The sequence below is a fragment of the Poromitra crassiceps genome, assembly GCF_964638095.1.
Source record: "Poromitra crassiceps genome assembly, chromosome: 1".
Taxonomy (NCBI): Eukaryota; Metazoa; Chordata; class Actinopteri; order Beryciformes; family Melamphaidae; genus Poromitra; species Poromitra crassiceps.
Genome location: NC_139623.1, coordinates 83,922,675 through 83,942,513, shown reverse-complemented (window position 1 = coordinate 83,942,513; position 19,839 = coordinate 83,922,675). Strand labels below are relative to the sequence as shown.

At 43.0% G+C, this 19,839-nt stretch overlaps 1 protein-coding gene across 1 annotated transcript in view; it reads right to left on the bottom strand.

Moving 5' to 3' along the window:
- The window catches only part of igsf9bb (immunoglobulin superfamily, member 9Bb), a gene marked incomplete at both ends in the record, with an annotated part of 258,140 nt that overhangs the window by 111,825 nt on the left and 126,476 nt on the right, over window positions 1-19,839 (bottom strand). Inside the window, 2 exons of the mRNA XM_083640982.1 lie at window positions 6,049-6,166; window positions 13,337-13,488. Of these exons, the coding sequence (XP_083497108.1) occupies window positions 6,049-6,166; window positions 13,337-13,488 (270 nt within the window). The remainder of the gene's footprint in view (window positions 1-6,048; window positions 6,167-13,336; window positions 13,489-19,839) is intronic.

The window sequence follows — 19,839 nt, the reverse complement described above, 5'->3', positions numbered from 1 at the left end:
ACATTAGCCACACTATTACAGCCGATTACCCATCAGCAGAGCGTCATTTGACGTCAGCACACTCTTCTAAACAGTTCGCGTGCCGCATTCCAGTGGGCATTCCCATGCTTTCACATGGACGCGCATCACTACGACCGGCGTAGTTACGACCAGGCATAGTTAAGACCAGTTGGTGCAACCGTGCAATGGTTGTCTGTGATTGGTAGCCTGCACTAATTTCTCTCTCAGGCGCTTCTCTCTCTAGCTAGGCTACTACGGACGTAGGCTACAGCTTGCTGAGTAAAGGGCTAAAACCGCCACTGAGAGACTGAAAGTATAATCAAAACTATTACGAGTCAGGCTGTTTTCAATGCCGGCACCCGTTCACAATAATGAATGGACATGTGTTGATCTACGATAACATTAGCCATGGAGTGCTCTCCCATTGGCTGAAACGCTCTTTCGCTCAATCATCTGCTAATCTGATATGGCCAGAAATGCCGGAATGGATTATGGGATGAATAGTGTCTTCACTCTTACGATATAATATCTACACACTCTTGTAATCGGCATTTTTTTTGTTTTGTTTTGAAATGTTTTGAAATGTTTTTTTTTAACTCTGAATCAAATGTTTTATGGTCACGATTCTCTAGCTGGCCAGTTGGCTTGGTTCCAGGCTCAAAACTCTTTAGATAAGGATTTTTGGAAAAGTAATGGAGAAAAATGAATGGGGAAATTCTCTTCCGGAACCCAAGGTGACGTCACAATGAGCTCTATTTCAGATACTGCTCCTTTCTAGCTTACCGTGCCTCGTCGTTGTCCTCCTTCCCCTCCTCCTCCTTATCGCTCATTCCTGCCGTACCTCGTTGGTTTCCCTCGAGGTTTCACCCACTTTCAGACACATCGCCCGGCTCACAAATGCAGCCCTTTTGGGGGCAGATCTCTCTCTGCGTTGTTCAGCTCAACAGTCAGGTCAACCCAGACACCTGAGGCCTTTCGGCTGAGCGACTGGTATGACCAGGAGGGCTACGCTCTACACAGCCAATCCCTGACAGAGATGAGGTCAGCGCGCGGCGGAGCAAGGATCAACTGGAAAACACTGAGCGACGTTAAAGGAGAATATATATATATATGCTAGGTATGTGCTTTATTTATTTGTTTGAAGCAGCATATAGTGCATCCAGAAATATACTCCATCTTTCTTGATTATGGGAAGGACTGAGTCTTATTCTCCTGCTATCCTCCTCTCTCACTTACTCGCAACTATCTTTCTCTTCCTCCTGCTTTTGCTCCCACTGTCTCTCTTTTCTGCTCTCTCTTTTGCTGCTGCACTCTCTAGTGTTAAGTGTCGTATTCACCTTAATATTTGCCTGTATAAGGACGCTTCCGCACAACAAGCTGTTTTCAAGCAAAAAAACATAAAGTTTTAATATTTTTTCGGATGAGAACGCAACATTCCAAATATGTGATCAGTTGTTGGTCATGATTAATGGTCCGCATCAACAGGGCTGAATCATTGACAGTGGTGGTGTAGTTAGGGATTGTTTGTTGTTGGTCATGATTAACGGTCCGCATCAACAGGGCTGAATCATTGACAGTGGTGGTGTAGTCAGGAATGTCATACCGAACCGACCTGGATAGCTAGGCTTAGATAGTGAGGTAATATGCAGTTGTGCGGTGGTAGCATGGAGGGGGGTGTTTCCAGGACGCTGGATTACACCGTTAAGCCTTCTTGAGGTGTCGTGGGCCTAACTTAACGAAACGTCGGTGAAGGAAGGTGCCCACTTGAAAACCCCAATGACATGCTTCATACTGCTGTTGGCTAGGGTAGGTAACTGGTGATTTGTGTCTTGTTTATTAGTTTGTTAGCCTGTTAGCTTGTTTTATTCTGGATTGGGCTTCTAAATGTGTTTTTCCTCGGATTTTGGCACAAGGGATAGTAACATCTTGTCCTGTGTATTAATTAATACAGTTTATAAGAATAACGCCTATTTGGAAATATTTAACGAGCAGCGAGGACTGAGAGCGCTGGCTGTGTGACCAGTCGGCAGGGGCGCTTTAAGGAGGGGGGGGGGGGGAGGTGGATGATTCCAAGGGCCCTTAACTGACAGAGGCCCTGACAGGGGCCCTAAAAAAAATTAAGACTCAGGAACTTTTTGCAGTATTAAATTATTAACCTATCATCATTAATAGAATATTTTATTCACAATGTACTAATGGTTTATTTATATTTTTATTGTATTTTGGCAAAAAAAAAAAATCATCCACCGCCCAACCCCTTCGATTTTCATAAAATGGTTCAGTCCTGCCTCAAGTCCGCCCCCAAACCACGAAGAGAGTTGCTAGGCTCGTTTGAGTTGACTGCCGCCTCGCCTGGAAAGCAGTAATTAACAAGTCAAACACCCCAGACTGCACACTCACTGCTGCTTTTCTTCTTCTACAGTTTTGTTTAACAGTGGTTTGTAAACAAATTAAAACATGCATTAGCGCCAACCACACTCACTGCTCAAATGACCCAGCCCTTCAGATTACTTATTTTTATTTTAATGTATGCAAAATCCCTGGTGGCGCCCCTGCCAGTCGGACTAGCTAGTATCTGTCAACCTACTACTGGCAGTGAGAAAACACTGTCGACGTGCTTTTGTAACTAACGTTAAATGCCGACCGGGTACAGCCATCGGCTCCTCGCAGCAGTAACGGTATCAACATGTAACTGAAGTTGGCCGCAGTGTAGCTTCTGAATGTTAAAAACAAACTTAATTACTTACAAACTTAATTCATGGTTACATTTTCTTTTGAAATTGGCCGGCCGGCAACTAGCGCTGAACTGGAAGAATAAATACAATATAACAACACGGAAGAGAGAAAAATGCCAAAACCTACTTCACCTTAGTTTAACAGCACAAGTAACAGTTAGACCTACATCACATCAGTTTCTTTTCAAACTTTTATTTATTGTGATCAGGGCTTTTTCAATGCTCTGCAGCGTTTAGGCACCTTTTAAGATAGTTTACTCACATTTTTAAATAGTTTATGCACTTATTATTGCACGAGTTTTAAAAAGTTTGAGTAAACTCCGTTGATGCGGAGACCATGCTAAGCACGTCACACACCAAAAGAAAAGAAAAAAGATGACACATGGCACTGCCCAGGAGCTCCGCGAACCGTAGCCTTGTGGTGCGCTCCGCGGGAAAGGTACACGGCCCCGGTCACGTTGGTGCCTTTCTCGAGCTGCGCTTGCCTGCCCAGACAGCGCTCCCCTCAAACAACTTGACGGTGCCATTGTGCCAGCGATGCGCAATGCGCATTTGGAGACCAGCTCATGGTGAGCTGAACGTAGGTTGGTTAAAAATGTGTGTCAGGAGTGGGGAAAATCATATAGGCCTACCGTTTTACAACTGAAGAGTGAATCACTGGTGTAAGAGACATGATTGATTTCCCTCTGATCAAATAAAGTTTGTAACATTAGGTGTGACTTGAATAGTCCAGATGCTACTGTATAAAGCCAATACGACCATGTTGAAAACTATCTAGAAACATACTGGTGTTTGTTATGATGAGATCTGTACCCCTGGCCTGGCTGCCGGCAAATTCACAAAATGTTTTATTATTCGCGAAACGCCAGAGGGCGAACTAGGCATGCAGGTGATTTTCTTCTTCACGCAATTAAGACAACGTGACAATTTCTGACGCAGAAGAAGGAGAATGGACATTCGTCAGTTTTTCACAAATAACCTGAAAAAACGAAGAATAGAGGTTGCAAATGGTAAATTGCTTGTTAAATCAGATTATGCCTGACATTGTTGTTGAGTAGCAATGATTGAAGCTTGATGTGCTGAGCTCAATCAAGCTAATGTTATTCATTTGCACTGCTCTGGCTAACGTCATTATGCATTGATTAACTGAATGCTATTGCTAACTGTTACTTTGAACATCCATTTGCAATGATTCTGGCTGGATATTAAATATTGTAAATTTGTCACAATGAATGCACTTTGTGTACAATGTGTGAATACATTATATATTGATTGTTTAGGCCTAATTATTTGTAAAGTCACAACACATTAGAGATGTGTGTAGTTCTTCATAGATTTAGCCTCTTCATTTTGCTCTCAAATGCACCAAGTTGATGAATTTTACTTTAAAATGTAAAAAAAAATATTTCGGGGGAGAATCCCCCCAGACCCCCCTTGCGGGTCCAAGGCCCATCCCATAGCCAGCTACTTTTCCTATCTGGCTGGCTACTCAGAAATGTGGGGAACCCCCCGATATACCTAATAGGGCTATTCAGATTAAGTTGTTCTACTCTCATATTTTGTCTTGTATATCGGTCACGGAAGCTTATAATTTATCCGCCGTTATAACACTGCCGGTGCCGCGAGAGAAAGCTGCCTCAAAAGTATAGTTTACCCACTTTTTTTTACCACTACAGCACTGATTGTGATGGCCCACTGGCAGACGCAGACATAAATACAAAGCTTTTCAAAATGTACACATTCACTGTTCAAAATAAGAAAACGACTTCAACTTAGGTTATATACTGTAAAAAAAATGCCCTATTTTTATTTATGCAAGCATCGAGCATTTGGACATAATTAAAGTGTCATTTTATGGGCCTGTCATATTGGCAGAAATGTTCGTTTCTGGCTGATGCTGATATTTCATTTTAAAGCCTTTATCCGGTCGATACGGATGACGTCCTGCTGTGATATCATCAAGCATGCCTATTGCTCTTTATCACATCACAAAAACACTCTCACCTCAAGCCAAGTGTAACAAATTATTTGCAATATTAACATCTGCCATTTCCATTCAGCTTTTCTAATTCAGTCCATCATAATTCACATACAAATACTTGGATGAAAACCCAGTAGCAGACACAGGACATGCCACAGGGCCTACCTTGAATGAAAACCCAGTAGGAGACACAGGACATGCCACAGGGCCTACCTTGAATGAAAACCCAGTAACAGACACAGGACATGCCACAGAGCCTACCTTGAATGAAAACCCAGTAGCAGACACAGGACATGCCACAGGGCCTACCTTGAATGAAAACCCAGTAGGAGACAGAGGACATGCCACAGGGCCTACTTTGAATGAAAACCCAGTAGGAGACACAGGACATGCCACAGGGCCTACCTTGAATGAAAACCCAGTAGGAGACACAGGACATGCCACAGGGCCTACTTTGAATGAAAACCCAGTAACAGACACAGGACATGCCACAGGGCCTACCTTGAATGAAAACCCAGTAGGAGACACAGGACATGCCACAGGGCCTACTTTGAATGAAAACCCAGTAACAGACACAGGACATGCCACAGGGCCTACCTTGAATGAAAACCCAGTAGGAGACACAGGACATGCCACAGGGCCTACTTTGAATGAAAACCCAGTAACAGACACAGGACATGCCACAGGGCCTACTTTGAATGAAAACCCAGTAGGAGACACAGGACATGCCACAGGGCCTACTTTGAATGAAAACCCAGTAACAGACACAGGACATGCCACAGGGCCTACTTTGAATGAAAACCCAGTAACAGACACAGGACATGCCACAGGGCCTACTTTGAATGAAAACCCAGTAACAGACACAGGACATGCCACAGGGCCTACCTTGAATGAAAACCCAGTAACAGACACAGGACATGCCACAGGGCCTACCTTGAATAAAAACCCAGTAGCAGACACAGGACATGCCAAATGGCATACAGTACCTTGAATGAAAACCCAGTAACAGACACAGGACATGCCACATGGCATACAGTACCTTGAATGAAAACCCAGTAACAGACACAGGACATGCCACAGGGCCTACTTTGAATGAAAACCCAGTAACAGACACAGGACATGCCACAGGGCCTACTTTGAATGAAAACCCAGTAACAGACACAGGACATGCCACAGGGCCTACTTTGAATGAAAACCCAGTAACAGACACAGGACATGCCACATGGCCTACTTTGAATGAAAACCCAGTAATAGACACAGGACATGCCACAGGGCATACAGTACCTTGAATGAAAACCCAGTAGGAGACACAGGACATGCCACATGGCCTACCTTGTACTAGCAGCCGTGTGGTGTGAATGGCCTCTCCCTGGGGGCTGGAAGCTTTGCAGGTATACGGCCCGCGGTCCTGCCGAGTGATGGACAGCACTGTCAAACTCCCATCGGACACCTGCACACACACACATAATAGGATAAGTGTTTATGGGTCCCCAGAGAGAAATGACCTTCTCTCTTGTCCCCTTCCAGGGCGGTCAAAGGTCGGGGTCAGTTACAGAACAGCAGCCTGGGAGCTGGTAGAGAATCCCTGCTTATGGTCGCTTGAGCAAAGTGGATGTTTTTCCAGCGTCACACGGGAGCTTAGAGTCAGATTAGAATCCTAAAATAAATAGAATGAACATAAAAAAAGAATATTAAGTTAACCCTAAGTACAGTGCATAGACTGTATAAAAGTACAGTGCATAGACTGTATACAAATATTAACCCTAAGTACAGTGCATAGACAGTATACAAATATTAACACTAAGTACTAGTAATGCACGGGTCACGCAGAACCCAGGGGCAGGCTCAGAACGTGACAAAGCAACATTATTAAATAATTTAGAGTAATTAACCTTAAGACGTGAACTCCCTCTCACACACACGTAGGCCTACACACAATCAGACAGACTCCTGCTGCACTCTCTATAGCCTACATGAAGTAAAGAAACGCTTCAATGAGGTAGCCTATGTGCTCTCAAAACAAACATTTTGGAAGGATTATTCGTGGTAATTATTATTTGCGGTGTCCATAAAACTAATGCCACCGCAGATTTTCTGTTGTGGACTCGACTGTGATCTATTTGTCAACTTTACTGCAACGTGAGTAGGCTACGTGACCAATTGAGAGCGCATGAGGTAATTAAAACAAATCAGACAGCGAGTCTGAAGCCGTATCTGCAAGCCGTCTGCGCACCTGCTGCACTACTACGTTTAGTACTACTGCAACGTGACCAATTGAGAGCGCATGAGTCAATTAAAAGAAATGGGGAAGAATAAGAACTGTTTCTGTAGCCTATCTCTACCTGCTACCTCCATTTGAAGACCTTGGATTAATTGAAGAAAGACCGACATGAAAACAGAGCAGTATAACTGTTGTCGCGCACGGCAGCATGTGAGTGTCTGTGTGTGTGAGAGAGAGGGGGGGAGAGATACAGAGTTATTAGCTACTTTGCACACCTTGGAGAGCTCTGCTGCGCTCCTTCTGAGTCCGGAGACATATTACATTAAATTGGCCATTGCGGGCTGTCTCCAATGACGAGTTGGGTTGGGGCGGGCCTTAAAAAACCCTGACCCGTGCATCACTACTAAGTACAGTGCATAGACTGTATAAAAATATTAACCCTAAGTACAGTACATATACAGTATACAAATATTAACCCTATACAGTGCATCCCAGCAAGAAAAATAATGTCAAGATAATGTTGTGATGACGTCTTTCAGTGATGTCCAGGACGTGGCCAAATCACAGCCCGTTTGGGGATGATTTAGACGTCTACGCGGGAACGTCAAACTGACATCGAAATATGACGTTACCATGAATGGGCATATTCAGTTATTCTGCTATGTAAGTATGTATTCAGCAGCTTTATACATATAATTATGTCCAGATTAACAATTTATGCTACATTTTGAAAACAAAAAATACTGCTGCTGGTGGGCTTTGAACTCAAGACCTCCAATTTACCGGCCGGCTATTCTACCACTACTACGCTACCTGTTTGCTGAAGTAATCCATTGTACGTTGGAGTAATATAGCCTACAAGTTCTTTTTTTTATATTGGTATAACATCCATGGAGTCGGGACAGTTTTAATAAAAGCAAAAGCTAATTTAATTCAAACCTTAATCTCGAAGAATCATTGAGGGTTCCCTCAAAATTAAGTAAAAGTACCAGTGCTCCTGCACACACAAGCTATACGAAACACGAATATAGCCTATACCGTAGGATAATGGCATCTGTGTGCTTTAGACTTGTGTAGAGTGGTTTATATTTTGGGAAAAATCTGACCGGAAGTTGTATTGTTGGCTAACGTTAGGTAGTGAAGAAGATGGCTGTCATTCGCAAGCGACAGGACAAGCTACAAAACATCGTCCACAATCATCTAAAGCAGTGTTTCCCAAACCTTTTTCTGGGGACCCACTTAAAACAAATGATAAACCATTGCGGCCCAGATTCGGCCCTTATAAATCATGAGAAGAGCCAATTTATGCATAAATGAACATTCCTGACCATTTTTACTGACAGTTCCACATCACCTTATGTTAAACCAGCCACTTCAAAGAGATTATGTTTGATCAATCACAACTTTGTTTTATGCACGTTATTGAAAACATATACATGTTAAATACTTTATAAATGAGTGAATGATAAATGAGTTGTAAATAAAATAAATTAGTTAACAGGCCATGTCATTGTTTTTTTACTTTTCATCAGTAAGACACATTTTGAATAATAGACTGGAAGAAATTATGCAAATGTATTTGCGATCCAAAAAAAATCTACTGCGACCCACCTGTGGGTCCTGACCCAGTCTTTGGGAAACACTGATCTAAAACATTGGTTCCCATACTGTGGTCCGTGGGGGTCCACATATACACTTGACACTGAGGAGTAGACTTTCAGATTTTCGGAAATATCACATCTGGGAAATATCCCTATTTTGAAAATCTCCTTTCAGACTGTAGTGGGCTCAGTTTTAAAGCCAGGGCAACTTTTCAGGTATCATATGAAACTAGAAGACCTAAGGCATTGATTGGTATCAACCATGTAATGCTAGCTTGTCAGGAAGGTAGCTAAATAACACTCCAAAGTTTGGCTAAAGTTTGGCGAGGGGTTTTTCTTTTCAAAGGGGTCCTCTTTTTCACAGCCTAATGTTGGCAGGTGTGTGTGTGTGTGTGTGTGTGTGAGTGTGTGTGTGTGTGTGTGTGTGTGTGTGTGTGTGTGTGTGTGTGTGTTTGTGTGTGTGTGTGTTCATTTTGAACCAGTAGCCGTATGTTAAATCCAATATTATTTTATCAGGAAAATATTGCTGGTATCCGCAGTGGAAGTGGTCCCTGTGAAATTTGGTTCGGTACATTAGTGGAATTGGTCTGAAAAGTTTGGGAACCCCTGATCTAAAGTGTGGGAGTATTTTAGACCGAGACCTATAGACCTTATTCGATTGACGTCACTCACGTACGGGCACGCCCACTGCCGCCATGTTGTTGACATAGCGCAGCCGCTTTAAGTGACAGCCTATGTGAGAGCAGAGTTTATAGGAGGCTAGCCGCCGTTAGCGTTACCTGTATCGTTCCAATTGTGTTCAGATGGTGACCTGCGTTGTACACGGCTGTAGTAATGACAGCAATAAAGTCCCCGTGGTTTGTTTCTATCTCTACCGTCCACAGACGTGAAGGGAGCGAGACGGATGATACGTCAGCAGCACAGGAGATGTGTGGATAGTTAGGAGAGACAGGTGAAACTTTCTGACAGCTCCTCACAGCAAAGTCTGTTCACCTCGTTTTTTCTTTTGTTTATTATTACAGGCATTAACGGCAGCATACAAACAACAACTCTGGTTTTTTTATTGCTGTCATCACTATCGCTATTTTGTAATGGAACAGAAACGACAATAAGGCCGTTACTATAGTTGTCAGCTGCAGGACGGTATGTCAACAATATGCCGCTGTCCGGAGTTAGCGAATAAGGTCTATATTTACAGTGAATGACCGAGACCCAACAATGTGCTACTCTGTAATGTTAAATTCTGCAAATGGTAAATGACCTAACCATAACATGATGTACACCCAGAGCGCGTCTGGGCAGCAGACACAGATTTCTAGTCATCATAATAGAGGGAACACTGACAAGATCAAAGCCCAACTCTACACACAGCATCAATAACTGCCCATCCGCTATGAACAGATGTCATAGTTAAGCCAAAATTATGGCAAATAAACCACAGAGAAGGCAAACCTGGCACTGAAAATGATTTATATGTTTCTTTTCCATGGGGCGACAGGAAATTGTGGATGGCTTTGAAAGATGAGCTCTATGCATCATACACTGGAACTAATGTAATGCATTACGATGCACACTATCGCCGCTAATGACAAATCCAATTTAAATGCTGCACTTCGCCCTGTCATTTCTTACCCATTTTATTCTGCCAATCCCTGATATGACATAATCAGACAGTTGCAGCTTTAGACAAACACACGAGTGGGAAAAAAATGCTGAAAAAATACACACCGAGGAGATTGGCAATTTCTATATAGTTATTCTAAATGCATGTGCGCGGGTTGGTACATTACCTCGTCGTGATGTATCCCGCAAACAGCTGTGTTTAACAAAAAAGTATAAAAAGACAAGTAGCATCTTTCCTTTCCGCTTCCTAAACAAATGCATGCGGTAGCCAAGATCTTTATGACACAAGGCGGAGTTGCTCATGTGAAATACAGTCTTCATTACGGGAAAACACTACCTGTTTTGTCCACAGGTGCCGCTAAAATCAACACAAAATGAACATTCCTTGTAGCTGCTGCTTTAATGAGATACTCAACGCCCCAAAATCAGGGATATCAGCCCAGCCGTTGGTCATGTCAGTTTTTCAAAAAAGGGCGGTCAGGTTTGAGACTTTTCATCATTATGACTATTATCTTCCGCTATCAACAAATAAGGCATCACAACAACAACAATGCCAGCTCTGGGCCTCAGCTTAGAGTGGTCTGTAATTGACATAAATGATAAAGTCACATTCTCACAATAGACTAGTACTGTAGGCTAGCTAATAATAGCAGAGATCCAACCAACAGAGATGTCTATGCAGTGCAAACATATTGTAACAATAATAATACTGCATTGTCGTTTTCTTTTTTGGTTAAGATTGAATGCGTTGCGACGCAACGTGCTGACCTGTAGCAACGCAACAGTAGCAGGGGTCGTTTGAAGAGGAGTGTGGGTTTTGAAGGAAATGACAGGGGGTAATGTTCCAATGGAAGTGGTTGAATGTGCTCTCATCCTCTCATGGCCGAGGGGAAGGCCATGGGGATGAGAACAGTCTGACATAACCTAACGTTAACGTTACTTTATTCTCGTCAGAAACCACTCCGATTTGCATGTTAAAACAAGTTTGCAGCCTAGGAATAACTGGAAAACATTTTATTGATCTATTCACGTCAGAAGAAGCCAGGATTAAACAAAACGATATCAGAAATACACAGCACGTCTGCCGTGTGTCTTTTCCGGGTTTAGTGTCCTGCGTGGGGGGGTACCCCGACAGCTTTGACTGGTGTTGGCTCGCTCCCCCAGTGGTCCCGATGCATCCATATACTTCTACTACCTTCAGATAAAGGTTGTAAGCTCACCTGTAACTATCGGTGACAATAAGCTTGTTTCAGTTGACTGCCGCCTCGCCTGGAAAGCAGAGGCGAGAGCAGGCGAGCACAGTCAGGCGAGGCGTCAACAAGTCGAACACCCCCGCAGCACACTCACTACACTTGCACATCACAGCACAGGCTAAATGATGCGACATAAATATACATTATGTAAAGTCATTGCATAAATGTGTTTTTATTGAAAAAGTGGCGTCAAGTAAGCAAGTCTTGTTGGAGTGGATATCACAGTGTAACCACGTTCCGGTCAAACTACCCATTTCACTATTTATGTTGTATTTGCGAGGGTACCGGTGGTCGGTGGATGTGTGTTTCTCTTAGGGTTTCCATTTAATTTCATTTTATTTTGTCCAATATTCAAATATTCCTGAATTGCATTTTGTGTTACAAATAAGTATTATTTCTATCTAACTTTTTAGCCAGATTTGATGGTTTTCTTGTCAAAAGTTAGCCGCCTCAAAGCCTTCTGGGTAATATCCAAACAATAGAGAGGCAAAGTGACCGCCTACTTCCTGCTTCAGCACTGAGATTTTCATCTGCCATTTATTTTCCCATACACATTTCGTAAAATGCTTATAAAAAGTTTTACTGGTTCAAACCAAACGGTATAGATATATTTAGAAACAGGGGAGATCGCATAACATCTCACTGGGACCAACACTTAGTTGGTCCCAGTTTTGGTCGGAGTGAAATGTTCTATGGTCTCTCCCGATTATAGCGTTAGCTGAACCGTTTGGTTCGACGAAGTAAAACGGTATGCTGGTGTTTGGACTGAGAGAGCCTGGTGACGCGAGGTTTGGACAGGAGAGGGAGAAACATCACCAGCAGATCCATTCACAGCGATAGCTGGCTTTAACTGAAACTACACATGTGCGAGCAGGAAATGCACAGAGCTCTGCCATTGGTTCAGAAATTTGGCTGTGCGTTCGCGTGCATATCCTGCGTCCATTTGGAGCGTTGGTTGTGCATGTCCTATCCAAATTAACGCTATGCGTATGCTCCAAAAGCAAATGCAAAAGTATATCTCCCTCCTTAGCATGGAAAAGTTTTAAGTGCCCAGCAGACAGAGCTGTAACACAACACAATTCAAATACCCTTCTGAATTAAATAAATATGCACACAAGTTATCAAGTTCACTAAACATACCAACGACCAGGGTTGGACCAGGGTTACTTGGAACCATGTTCAACCATTCTTTTGTCAATTCACACCAAGTGAATTTATCTATTTTAGTCTGTTGTTGTCTCTTATGATTGTAATACTGTTGTCTTAGTTTTTAGATTTTGCTTTTATTTGTGTTTCTTTTTCTTTTCTTTCATTTTCTTTTATTCTTATTTTTAGTTGCTTTTATTTAAATTTTATTTTATTTTATTATTATTATTATTATTATTATTATTATTATTATTATTATTATTATTATTATTATTATTATTATTATTATTATTTTTATCCTTTGTCTGTCACATAATGTGCATTGTTGTCTTGGACCCCACGAAGACTAGCGGTCGTCTAGGCATCAGCTAATGGGGATCCTTTTAAATAAACAAATAAACCAAGTCAGTCCTAGTTATGACAATAGGACCCGGCTCACAACCCAGAAGAGATACATAACAATTAGCATAGGGTAGAGTATTAGCTTACAGCATGTAACAAATAGCAACCCGGGTGGTGCCATTTACACTTAAATCAACCCTTGTCTGACCCTGGGCCAACCCACCTTGAGAGGTGGGTCACCAAGCAGAGCCAGGCAATCCGGGTTAACCCTTTCATACCCAAAAACAACCTGGGAATAACCCTGGTTGGACCCTTGGTGTGAAAGGGGTAAAAGACAAGACAGCACCCAAACGTTTTCCTTTTTTTGCATGATATCAGCATCGAATCAGTTCAGAAATAAACCAATGACAGCAGAAGACAGAATGGGAACATACCTTGTACTTGGCATTGTTGACCATGAAGCTGCCTTCCCGCAGCCAGTGGACAGAGGGTTTGGGGTTGCCGAAGGCTGTGCAGGTCAGAGTGATGCTGCCCCCCTCCTGAGCCTCTACGTACTGAGGGGGCGTGTCCGTGAATGTAGGGGGCGCTGTGCAGTCAGAGGCCAGGGAGAAAGGAGAAAGTGGGGGAAAACATGTTAAAGTGTTTTTTCCTAGAAGACATCTAAACCTTGAAGGGCTTGTTAAACAGTGCAAAGAGCTCTTGACATAAAGTTCTCATTCCTCGACTGAGGGCATTTGGATCTGCCTCGTTGGTTTGCCCTCGAGGTCTCGGGCATGATAACGTTGATTACATTTTTTTTTTTTATCCACTATCTTTTAAAGTTTGATCTGAGTGAAATGTTCTATGGTCCCGATTCTAAATATAACTGAATCGCTTAGTTTGACCAAGTAAAACTATTTTTATAAGCATTTTACTAAATGTCTATGGAAAAATAAATGCGGATGAAATGCGAATGCGAGCTGCAGGGCCAGCTCAGCAAGCTGCAGGACGGGCGAGGCATCGCCTAGGAATCGAGTCCCTATATTACATAATTGCCTCTGATTCGATTATTTTTGGTTTTTAGTAATAACTTCATAATTAATAATTCACTCTGAAAGCAGAAGTATAGGAAAAGTAACAGCAAACAGACAACTACAGTAGTAGCCTACAACTATTAGAACTAATTAGAATTGTATTGCGCAAATTGTCTTCTTTGCTAGCTCTTGCAGGCCACATAAAATTAGGTGCCGGGCCGGATTTGGCCCCCGGGCCTTGAGTTTGACACGTGATCTACACTGTGATTCCACTGTGTATTTATGTGAACTGATTTTTGGGTCTGAATCATATTTCATAGCCATAAAGTCCCCAAAATGGAAAGAATGTTGGGATCCAATCTGTCCAAAGCTCTCTGTACATGTTGCAAATGAGTTTTATTTTTCGCTACATATTCCATCAGCCACCACCCTCTTCCCTGCTGAAGAGTTCCTCCACCTTCCAAATACCAATTTAACCGGTGTGTGTAACCCACAGCTGGAACGCAACAAGTTCAGGCACCTTCTCTGAAGGCTGTCAAGAGGCATTGTACCAAACTAGCTCGGCCGCTGCCAGCCTCGCCCGTAGCTTGGCCTCGCCTGCCCTATTGACTGTGTTCAATTCAATTCAATTCAATTCAATTCAATTCAATTCAAAACTTTATGCGGGACACAGCTCAGGGGGTCCATAGTATCCCACAGACATCATACAGAATATAAATAAAGATATATAGAGAGAGAGAACACAGGTATTACAAGTATTGCACCAAGGTCATTTTACATACAGGCTAGAGCGAGCGCCAGTGGTCCCACAGTCTGGATGAGAACCTCACAGAGCTCATAACAGGATTCGTTAGTGCTGAAATAATACTGTTTTCTGATACTGACAATCTGCACATACATCTATACATGAGATTTTGTATAACAGCAGAACAGGTGGGAACATTGATGTTTACAAACATTTGGCTGGCACTACAGCTTCTGTGTGTGTGTGTGTGTGTGTGTGTGTGTGTGTGTGTGTGTGTGTGTGTGTGTGACATCACTGATCAGTCTTGTTACAATGCCTCCTTGTGTGTGTGTGTGTGTGTGTGTGTGTGTGTGTGTGTGTGTGTGTGTGCGCGTGCGTGTGCGTGCGCGCGTGTGTGTGTGCCCTTATGACATCACTTTTGAATCATCACTGATGACATCCTCACTGAGACATCACATCATTAGCTAATTGGCCTAATTAGAAAATCCGGTTCCGTCAGGTCACCACACTGCATAGCTGTGGCCGAACACAGAACTTGAAACACAAACAAACAAATTCCACATACTCAATTGTATAAATAGATACAGATCACTCCCCCCCCCCCCCCCCCGAACAGCCAGAGGAGGCACTAGTGCAGCGACCAGGACACATACCCTTAATTCAACTTCCCACGCGTAGGCACAGCCAGTTGTGCCTGTATGAACGCCTGACCAAGCCGGAGGTAACACGGGAGCTCAAACCTATGACCCTCTCAAGTTGGTAGGCAGATAATCTACCACTGCACTAGCCGGCGGACGCATGCATACTGCATCTTTAACAACGTGATGTTTTTATTCCATTTTATTCTTAGGGGTCTTGTCAGGCGTAGATGTTTTTTCTTTTTTCTTGCCTGCACCTGTCTGGGATTTTGGTGACTTGCCCTGGGAGGAGGAGGAGCTTTTAAAGGGAAAGAAAAGAGGTGATTTGATTGGTCTTGATTGAAGCTAGGCCCGGCACACCCACTGATATGTATTCCTCTTCCTAATCCAACCTGCTTCCAACGACCAAAAGTCTGTCTGTGCACCTTTGACTGCAGTTCCCACGGTGTGCAATCGATAAATAATTAAGAAACCATTTTACAGCATTTCTTCTTGAGATAGTTGTGCTAGTGAGCGACAGGAAAGACTCGATGACATTTGAGGTTCATGTTTGGAACCGACATAAGTGCATAGGTAGGCTCCTTGGTCCAATGAATCATAGATTATTAATTTAAGTGCATGCATGTAAAACAGCATTTTGAATAATCTTCTCAGGTTCTCATAGCTACTGATTTGCCAAGGTGTGCCACGTTTAACAATCCACTATTTTTTAACAATTGGCACATCTCCCAAACAAAATAGACCCAAGCCCTGCTTTCTTACTGCCCCATCCCCACTCCACCCCTACAGTAGCCTATCAACCCCACTCCATCCACACATGACAATATGTACAATACGGTTCAATACAGATTGTGTTAATTTATAACTAATTTTTTCTCCCTTCTTCTCTGTATAATCACCTTAGGACTGAATCTGATCTACTTACATGTGTAATGCCATAGTGCTAATTCCACACTCCATGAGGACACAATGTTTGCCATGCCATAGATATGCTAATGATAAACTAGAACGACCGCACCGTGGATTTATGCCTCCGCCATTAGTTCATTCTTGAGTCCAAATCGCCATTTGAGGCAAATTGGAAGAAATTCCGTCAAGGCGCTCCTGAGATGTTGCGTTAGAGAGCTTGGAAATTGGGCGTGTGAGGTCACAGTGACCTTGAACTTTGACCTTTAACCATCAAAGTGTAATCAGTTTATCCTTGAGTGCAAGTGGAGGTTTGAGGCAAATTTGATTAAATTCCGTCAAAGTGTTCCTGAGATATTGCGTTAACAAGCTTAAAAATTCTGTCATAAAATTGTCAGATGACACAATAATCTTGAGCCTGCTGTGTGCAGATGACTGTCCCTCAGTGTATCACAGGGAGATTTGGGCTTTTGAGGCCTGGTGTGAGGACACCGATCTAATCCTAAACACATCTAAAACCAAAGAAATTATCTTTGATCCCAAAGCGGTCAAAGTCCACGACCCAGTGGTCATAGGGGGGAGCTGCATCGAACAAGTTAGCTCCTACAAATACTTGGGTGTAAAAATCGACAACCTGTTAAAATGGATCATACATGTCGATTATATGTGCGGCAAATTAGCCGAAAGACTCCACTTTCTCCGCAGGCTGAGACTGTTTGGAGTAAGCTCTAAGAATATGCTAACATTCTACAATGGAGTGTTGGGTAGCCTAATAAGGTATGGTATGGAGGCATGGTTCGGCACCCTCTCTGTCCAGCACAAGTCTAAAATCAATAAAATGATTAAAACTGCCATAAAGATCATAGGGCAGAGGGACTTCCCTCCCCTCGAGACCAACTTCGAAAAAAAGGTAGTGAATCTGGCTCTCAAAATTCTGGACGACCCCACCCACATTCTACACCCTGATTATGAGGTACTGCCTTCCAGAAGGCCCTTCAGAGCCTGTAGCTATAAGAGTAACCACTACAAGCGCTCCTTCCTCCCAACATCTATAGCCTTATTAAATAAACTACCTGTCCTCCCACTAGGGGGTAGTGTCCCTTATGTCCCTTGACACTGTACTACACATGGTAGCTCACTTTCGAGCTCGGCTGTCCCTGCAGCCTGTCTTGTCTTATCTTATCTTGCCTTAGCTTTATATATATACATCTTTATCCTTTATCTTTTTATCCTTTTACAGTCAGTGGTTCTAATGGTTTTTATGGAACTATGGTTTTATGATGGTAATGTTTTATGAGATGAAATGAAATGAAATGCGGTTTTGGGACTGCATGGTACTACAGGTACAAGCGGCCTATTGTATCGGTTTATCTTACAGCGTGCCTATAGACCCTTGGCATTGAATGTGGTATGGAGAGCCGAAATCCTGGAACTGGACCCAGATTTTAACTGGGACAGTGTATGGTCCAATATACTCCAGAAACCCAGATCATCAACAAATACACTTTAATTTTGCTCATAGACTTTATCTGACACCCAGAAAGCTTTGTTTAATGAAAGTAATCCCAGACTCTATTTGCACTCTGTGTACTAGGAAAGCAGATGGTATACTTACCTACATATGTTCTGGGATGTCCTCCAGTAGCTAAATTCTGGGAGCTGGTTGCTTCTCACCTTTCTGATATCTTTGAGATCACTGTACCCTGTTCGCCCATTACTCTCATTCTAAACGATCTGTCCAGCATGGGATTGACTCTATTCAGTCAGCGAGCACTATTAGCCGGGTTTACAGCTGCGAAGAAATTGATTGCTACGTGATGGAAACCTCCCCATTGCCTGGCCCGCAAAGCCTGGGTTTTAATGTATTTAGATATTGTGTACTTAGAGCAATCTACAGCCCGGGTACATGGTGCAAAGGAGTCTACTAGAAGGTTGGAAAACACTTGCTGTCAACCTCAAAAGCCTTTTGCAATGATCTATATATATATATATATATATATATATATATATATATATATATATATATATATATATATATATATAAAGTTACATGCAAAGATTTGTGGCATTGGTTAATTTTGTGTTGTCGCCATTTGACTCTTTCACTCCAACATAACAACTTTTTTAAACTTTTATTTGTATTTATTTATTTTTATTTTATACATTAGGTGGTGTGTGCTTTATAAGTCTATGACAAAAAAAATGAATCGTAATCCCTGTATCGTGATACATATCGTATTGCCAGATTCTTGCCACTATACAACCCTAATAGACATGTTAGAAAGCTTGAGAAAAGGGAAGAAAATCCTGGACTTCTTTTGGAGCATGTTTTCTGTAGTGGAGCGCCATAGAAGTGTCTCAACCACATTATGCAATGTAATGATCCATATCAAAGAATCGTGCAAGATGTCTTGCAGGTGAATTGTACTGTATGTGAAATGCAATGCTGCTGACTGATTTGCAGTGATTGTGGCTGAATAACACAAACATTATGCACAGTGTATTACCCACTGACACAACACATGCATTACATTCACATACATTGTCAGCTATTTTTTCCTCTCCACTGAGTTTTACTGTAATTAATTAACCTGAATGTGAACTGTTCTAAATTACAGCAGTTCCTTGACACCGCCATTCTCCAGTAGACTTCATTCATATCTTTTCAGCTAATAATAATTAAGTCCTTGGTGATACACAGTATTACCGTAGTTTGGGAATGATTTTCTTTTTAATTCTAGCTATAATTTTGCATTTATACATTCATACATTGTAATTTCATCAAATGACAGAAAAGGCTGATCTGGGGCTCAAAACCCGATATACAAAACCACTCAAACAAATGATGGTCTCAACCTAGTTTCAAGATGAAGACCAGACACGCTGCCTCACGCCACACTTAATCTAGTGACATAGCGACCTCATCATCACATGTAATCCTAGCGTGACGACAAGTGCAGTAATCCCAGCGTGACGTTCGCGTGACGCACTTGCCTAGGTGACGCCGTTAATATCGTCAGTGCAGTAATCCCAGCGTGACGTTCGCGTGACGCACTTGCCTAGGTGACGGCGTTAATGTCGTCAGTGCGAAGCTATGACGCGGCAGTATTTATAGCCACGCTGGGTGCACCACCGTCCTCTTCCCTGACCTCTAGCCGCTACACTTGAGCTGATCTAATTCCTTCTCTGGAAGCCGCGTTTCACTTCTCAAGCTGCCCATTCCTCCAGATTCTGCTATCAAGCCATCCGCATTCACGAGACCTTCCTCCAGATCCTGCTATCAAGCCATCCGCATTCACGAGACCACTCACCGTTCACTCCTGCATCATGTCGAGCTGCGAAGACGAAGATTTCGAGGCGCAGTACCAATTCGAGCTCGAGGCATCCAGCTCCGACGAGGACCTGCCCGTCGAATCATCCATGCCCGGGTACGGGCTGCAACAGGCAAGCGGACGGCAGCAGGCTTCGGCAGCACCGAACGCATCTCAGACGGGGGACCTCATCGCCAAGAGCAGGCAAGCGGGGCCGGCGCGCAGCAGAGGTAGGGCGCGCGGCCGAGGAAAGAAAGCAAACGGGGCCAAGTCACGAGGACAAGTAACAACTCGCAGTCGCGCAAGGGGCGAAGTGGAGAGCGC